This window comes from Eufriesea mexicana, unplaced genomic scaffold (genome assembly GCF_001483705.2).
Source record: "Eufriesea mexicana isolate 0111107269 unplaced genomic scaffold, ASM148370v2 scaffold77, whole genome shotgun sequence".
Classification (NCBI taxonomy): domain Eukaryota; kingdom Metazoa; phylum Arthropoda; class Insecta; order Hymenoptera; family Apidae; genus Eufriesea; species Eufriesea mexicana.
In genome coordinates, this window is record NW_016908244.1 from 659,469 (window position 1) to 666,571 (window position 7,103).

A 7,103-nucleotide genomic window follows, 5' to 3' on the forward strand; every position below is an offset into this window, starting at 1 on the left:
TAGGGAAAACAACAACATTAGTACATTTAATTCATTATGGTCTTGTGAAACGTTTTATTGTATTACATTTGCCATGGGGTATTGTACTAATTATATCAAGAACTAAGTTATTCGTGTGATACGTGTATCATATAATTTTATTTTATGTTTCTAGTTTGTACTTGGTTTCGATACCCAAAAGAAGTTTCACAATCTCCTTTGGAAAAGGATAAACTGGATCTACCTATTGATGGAGAAATGTGGTTAAAGTATTTTAAAACATTGAACAAATTAACATTAGATCAGTATGATGTAAGTAATAAATTAGATATATCTTATTGTGATGTATTATATGTAATTGTTTTATATAAATAAAACAATTAATCTATAGCTGAAGACTTCTAAGGAATACATATGGTCTCAAAGAGAAATCATCAAATCTGGAGATTCACTCTCTAATCTTATTGAATTTGGAATAGACAGAAAGAAATTTTCTTGTGGTGTCATTAATGCTTTGGTAGAGGAACTTAAGACAGCTAGTATAGCAGGGAAATGTAGAACATTAGTTGTTATAGATGGTTTTAATGCATTTCTTTCTAATTGTACACGGGTATGTAATGAAAATGAAAAGGATGTACCACCTGACAAAATATCAATAACATCAGCATTTTACAATTGCGTCAATTACAACTGGTGTAATGGTGCTGCAATATTAACAGTGGATAAGAGAGCAACTAAAGTAATATAAATTATATTACATCACTATGTTACAAAATTATTGTCACAAATTTTGATAAATTTTTTGTACTTTTTACTTATAGGATAGAAGAGATTCTGATGATCCGATTTATTTACTTGGTAAAAAAGGATTTGAGCTTTTAGATCCCTTTGTACCAATTTGCGTGGAAAAATATTCGAGAGACGAATTTAAAGTTATATTACAATATTATACAAATCGAAATTGGATCAGAGATATTAGTCCTGGGGCAGAAAAAGAAATCGAATTATTAACCAACAAAAATCCAGTTGAGATTTGGAGATTTTGTAGATCAATATAAAATGGTTACTTTATGTAAAAATATACGTGATTAGGAATAAATTCATTAATTAATCCATATTGTTTTTTTATTTTATTTATTATCGTCATTTAATTATTAACATTTCAATTTAAGATTTCCTGCATTGCTAGAATTGATTACAATAAAAATTCACTTTACATTAGAATTATGCCTGTGAACATTAATACAAATAGTATATTTATTAAGTGAAAAGGAATGTAATATTTATATTAGCATGCATTACATAATACTACAACATTTTAATGCTCTTTTATGTCTATTTATGAAAGAAACTGCCAACGATATATAAACTATTTATAAATATGACAAAAAATTATATTAAATTTTAATATTAATGTTTACCCACTTTTAGGCTGTAGTATCTCTATGACCTTATCAATATCACCATTTTCATCTTCCAATAAATATGATAATAATCCACCTTGATTTGAAAAACCCATTTTTATCATAGCTTCAACAACGTCGTTGATTACTGGATTTGGATGATGTATTACTTTTTCTTCTTTTGGCAATTGAGGATAAAGTGATTCAGATGAAGAACTTTTTTCTGGGGTCGTTGGAGTCCACGAAGAGGGGGGAACCTTACAAAAATAACATATAATTATAAAAATTTTTAGAAACTTAAAATTTTTCTATCTTATATTAGTTTAAATTATTTTATGTTTTACCTTTTTTTCTACAGTTTTATCAATGTCAGATGACGTTGAACAAGCATGGCTAGCAGTTTCATCTACATTAGATGGTGTTGACCAAGCTTGGTTAGCAGTTTCATCTACATTAGATGGTGTTGAACAAGCTCGGTTAACTTCAGCAGCTTCATTTGTATTAGATGATATTGAACAAACTTGGGTAACTTCAGCAGTATCATTTTTATCTATGATGGTCCATTCATCTGTTACAGCCTTTGTAACAGATTCATCTTGAGTAGTATTTGATGCATTGTCTGATACTGATTCTTTATCATTTTCGGGATTATCAATGGGTTTTTCCTCTTCAGACATATTTCCTCCTTTTTCAGTCTGGCAAAGATGAGAAACATATAAATGATCAGAATTAATGTTAATAACAATATCTATATTGTGTTTATTAATTTGATAAGCTTTGAACAAAGTTTTTGTATTCTTACTCTTTTATTTTAATATTACCTTAGGAAAATATGGATCAATGTGTTCTTTCATCCATGCATCTATAATATTGTTAAGAAATGACTTATAAATTTCTGAAGAAATTTCTGCAGACCATGGAGAAATTGCACAATGAATTTCTCGAGATGTACATTCATTTGGAGCAATTTTCTTATTGTAATATACATCATTGTTTTTGAGAATTTCACTCAAATATTCGTTAAAAGCGCAAGTGTAAGGCTTCTTTGCAGGTTGTGATATACGAATCATATAATGCTGCCAATGTTTACCTCGTGCCTCACATCGTGCACATAGATCAAAATCATCGCATTGAAGACATTTGTATCTAAATCCAAATATGTCATCGTCACAATTATCACACTTTATACCAGGATGAATTGTGTCTTCATTGTGATGACCTGCTTTTTTTTTGGATGATACTACTTTAATATATAATGCTCCTTTCGTTCCATTAAAAGCATATTGCAATTCTTCCTCAGTTGATGCAACAATTAAATCATCGCTAGTGTCTACAATATTTTAAAGTTTTTAAAGGATAAAAAGAATTACTTTTATGCATAATTATTACCTTTCCATGAAATCGTAAAATCATCATAGGAAGATAATTCAAGAAACATTTTCCTGATTTTCTTCTTCACTTGTTTTGGAGAGTCTATCGTAAACTGCCGAATTGCTTTAATGGTAGAGTCACTATTTTGCAAATACACTTTAAACAGCATTGTAGTTACGTTTAAATTACACCACTGCAAATAAAATATGAATATTCATATAAATCCATTAAAAGTTATACTTTTAACACTTCACGTAACTTTTCTTGCTAACTACTGCGTCGGATGCCCAGATGATTCTATTACGGTGCTTATATATGTAGCAATACACACACCTATCAAACATATTCTGTATAGTGCAATCGATTTCACAAAATGGCGCTCTCCGCATTTCATTCTTCTACTCGACGTTCTTATAATTACATTTTAATTATATAATGTGAATATTTATGCTCATTCTTGAGTTTCATTACATCATTAGGCAAGCAAAATATTAATTTATATTTCTAATACTTTTCTTTTCGAATTAGTAGTGACTTTTCATCTGCAATGAAACGGCGCCATTTTTGCATGAAATGCAAAATTTGACAATCATGTACATGCGTAGAAACGATGATTCATGATATATGGTTAAGTTTAGGTCATCATTCGTTCAATGGTACATTAGTTGATTCCAAGTTCTTTGATACTTCCTTTATTTTTAGTTTATTCAATTTATTCATTTTATTAATTTATTTATTCAGCTACAAATAAAAATCACACTAATTATACTACGTTGTAAAGTTAACAGATATAGTAATATCTAGGATGATGTTTTATCGATATAAATTATTTTAGCCGTTCTATTTTTCACGTTATTTTATTTCCATAAATTAACGAAAATGTGATAAAAGATAATTTGAAATATATATAATAATTCCAACAATTATATAAATTATGTACATACACGATAGTGTGTACATGCTTTGTTTACAAGTAATCGCTTGCAAAAAGAAAGTAAAAAACTAGTTAATTATTAAGACGTAATTTCCTAATGGAATGTAGTTCGATATGTATTATTAGCCTAACGTTATGACAAACTGCAATGAACTTCATATACGATAAATATCTAAGACTCGAATGCATCCAAGTACAGAGTCAACAATTTTTGTATAAACTAAATAAATAATTTTCTTTTTTTATAAATATTCGATCAATATTTTCGTAAATTTTTATCAATTTTATTCTTCACTCTGTAATTCAATTTTTGAAAATTATCGAGTACAAGACTAATATGACAAGTTTCTATTTTCCAATTGACTTAATATGAATATGAGTCATATCTTGTACGCATTTTGTCCGTCATGTCTTGTTGCTTATTGTCCCCGTGATGTCGATAATATTGTTACATTCTATTTAGTAATAGATTAGTATCGCATTTTAGATAGCCATTTTCACATCAAAAGTTCGCACGAATGTTTACTAAATATTTAATGTTTGTCCTTGGATAAAAGTACTTGCTTCTACTTACGGGAATTCAGTTATTAACGTTGCTCGTAGTCTTTCGTGAGACATTCCGTAAGTCGCGATGTTCTTGCACGACGAAGAAAAGGCACGATAAATTCGTACGAAATGAAATTTACGATATATTTGTATTTTATTCCCTTTCATTTTCATTTAATGGGGGCTGCAGTGAGCGATGAGATATTACAGTACGTTTCTTTGATCAAATGGGTTCGCAACTATTACACGACTTCTGCTGTTTTCTTAGTATTCAAAATGAACGAGGATAAACACTTCAATGGTAGGATTTTCGGAAATTCATTCGCATCCAATAAGAAAAGGCACGCGCAACAATTTTCACGTTATTCACGCTTTCTCGTGTTATTCAGATTTTGAGATAACATATTTGTTATACTCGTGGACTCATCTCCTTCAACGGGAACAAATTTCAACTTTGAGTAGCACGTGCGAAAATCTTCATTTATTCACGAAGAATAATATTCTTCGTCCGTTGATCATCGTTTTTATATCCGAGTCTGATGGATTTTGGAAATTTTCGGAACACACGAAGACCATGAAAATGTCTTTATTCGCATGGTTCGTGATATTCTACACGGCGAACAAGCAGTACGACTACTGTCACAATCCACCTGGAAATGCATTTAATTTGCTGTACGATACCGAAATGCTAGTAATGTGTTACGGTGATCCTATTCTTCGGGAGTGGTACTCGGTGGATGGCAAGACTACGAAAATTTCTAATTTGGTGAAATGGCACCCCGAAAGGCAACCATTTGAATCGTCGAAGCCCATAGTCGACTTATTGAGCAACTTGAGTCTGTACGACAGGAGGAAGAATCTAGAAGGAAAAGTTTTTCGTGCTGTCGCTGTCAAGGTAAGAACTTAGATTTGCATAGCGATTAAGATGGAATTATCCAACCTTCGATACACGTTATTTACCTCTCTCTACAGAAGTCGTTATTAGTGAAGCTAAAAAATAACCGATGGGAGGGATATTTTAGCAAAGCGATCGACGAGCTTGCGGATACTTTGAATTTCACTTTCAATCTGGTAGCCCAAGAGACCGAGTTCGGAATCTTCAATAGGACGACGAGAACTTGGAACGGGGCATTTCGATATGTAGCTTCCGGGGAAGTGGATATTGGAATATCCGATTTTTCGATGACCAATACTAGACTCGATTACGCTGATTTCACGGTTCCTATTTTTACTACTAGAAACTATTTGTTCATAAAGCAACCAGAAATGTTCGCAGTGAAGTGGTTCGCTTATTACAAGGTACGTACATACTTGCATGCAAAATCGCATATTTATCTGTGCAGGTGTCTCGTTTTTAGGCTTACAATTTCACGCTCTGGATGTGTCTCATCGTGACGATAGTAACTACCCAGTTTGTTATGGCTTTCATAAGATCTCGTACAGAATCCTGTAGCATAAGGCGACAGTTCTTTAACGAATTCATTCGAATCTGGGGTATTTTCTGTCAGCAAGGAGTCACGACAGGTGACGACCGACAGATTTGCTACCTTTAACCGGAATTTATCCAATGGTATCTAATGGGCATTCTCTTCTCAGAATTTCCACAGAATTCGTCTTTGAGGGTAGCATACTTTACTGTGCTTGTCACCGCTATAGTGATATACACCGCCTATTCTGCCTCCTTGATATCTTTCATGACAGCCCGCGTTCCCTATGTACCTTTTCACTCGCTCGAGGAATTCATCGAGGATGGTACATACGGTGTAATGGTACAGAGAGGTTCCGCGGAGTACGACATGTTTTCCGTAAGTTTGACCGGTAATAGAGGATTCACGGTATGCTTTCCCTTTTGTCACGAGACGTGGCACGAACAATTGAAATAACGTAACGTAACGAAAAAGTAGCATTTGTCGAACGAATAACGAATGGCATTTGCAAAGTACGAGCCATACTTTCATAGAGGCAAACGATTTTTAACCACGCCTTGCGCGTAGCTACGAATAATTGAATTTTTAGCAAACGAAGGACCCAGTGTTGACGAAGTTCATGAAGTTGATGTTACCGATGGACAAGTTACCGCACAATATAGAAAATGGATTTAAACGAGTAAGTTACGCACATGTTCCGATTACTACGTCTCGAGTAGAATTTCTACAGCTACCTGGCTTGTTCACAGATATGCGACAATCCCAAGTTAGCGTTCTACAGCGGTTATAATAAGAAAGTGCAGCAAATAATGAGCATCCACATTCCGTGCAAAGTCTCGGTTGTCGATTTTGGCCGAGTGGACAGTTTGTCTCTGATCCTTTCGAAGAATAACCAGTTCACGCCGATTCTGAGTTACTAGTTAGTGTCTGTTCATACATCGACGATGTCCGTGTAAAGAAGAACGGATATCTTTATCCGTCTATATCGCTGTCCTCCGCTTCTCGTCCTTGTTAACCTAGTCGTCGCGTTATGTTGCAGCATACAGAAAATTTTGAACAGTGGTCTACTGAACCGGTACAAGAGCGAAGTAACTTACGTGGAGGACACCATATTTCAACCGGTTGGATTTTACAGCATCGCATCTGTGTTAATTATCTACCTCTGCGGCGTTGCATTAGCACTTGTACTGTTACTCCTTGAGAGATATATTAATTAGGCTTAGATCTTCGCATATATATATATATATATATATATATATATATATATATATGTGTGTGTGTGTGTGTGTGTGTTTCGATTTCATCTTCGGTTCCATCGTTTGTTACAATAAAAGAATAAGTAACACGAGAGTGAGCATTTGTATAATTAATCGCACGTTTCCCGAATTACGAGTAAATCGGTTTAAAGGCAACGCGAATGGAACGGTTAGGATAGGAAGAAAT

At 33.3% G+C, this 7,103-nt stretch overlaps 3 protein-coding genes across 3 annotated transcripts in view; 2 read left to right on the forward strand and 1 right to left on the reverse strand.

The window, feature by feature from the left end:
- The window catches only part of mRpS29 (mitochondrial ribosomal protein S29), a 2,008-nt gene extending 971 nt beyond the window's left edge, over window positions 1-1,037 (forward strand). Inside the window, exons 4-7 of the mRNA XM_017910231.1 lie at window positions 1-78; window positions 155-291; window positions 371-718; window positions 801-1,037. Of these exons, the coding sequence (XP_017765720.1) occupies window positions 1-78; window positions 155-291; window positions 371-718; window positions 801-1,037 (800 nt within the window). The remainder of the gene's footprint in view (window positions 79-154; window positions 292-370; window positions 719-800) is intronic.
- A 59-nt stretch (window positions 1,038-1,096) lies between these two features.
- ref(2)P (refractory to sigma P) lies at window positions 1,097-3,092 on the reverse strand. The gene is made up of 4 exons (XM_017910219.1): window positions 2,772-3,092; window positions 2,204-2,712; window positions 1,727-2,077; window positions 1,097-1,639 (listed from the first exon to the last, which is right to left on the reverse strand). The coding sequence occupies exons 1-4, from the start codon at window positions 2,920-2,922 to the stop codon at window positions 1,397-1,399; spliced, it is 1,254 nt and encodes a 417-aa protein (XP_017765708.1). The 5' UTR covers window positions 2,923-3,092; the 3' UTR covers window positions 1,097-1,396.
- A 1,417-nt stretch (window positions 3,093-4,509) lies between these two features.
- On the forward strand, window positions 4,510-6,877 carry LOC108554802 (glutamate receptor 1). The gene is made up of 8 exons (XM_017910195.1): window positions 4,510-4,534; window positions 4,623-5,128; window positions 5,206-5,532; window positions 5,592-5,757; window positions 5,830-6,038; window positions 6,250-6,339; window positions 6,410-6,579; window positions 6,700-6,877. Exons 1-8 carry the CDS (start codon window positions 4,510-4,512, stop codon window positions 6,875-6,877), a joined length of 1,671 nt encoding a protein of 556 aa, XP_017765684.1.
- Window positions 6,878-7,103: the final 226 nt, after the last annotated feature.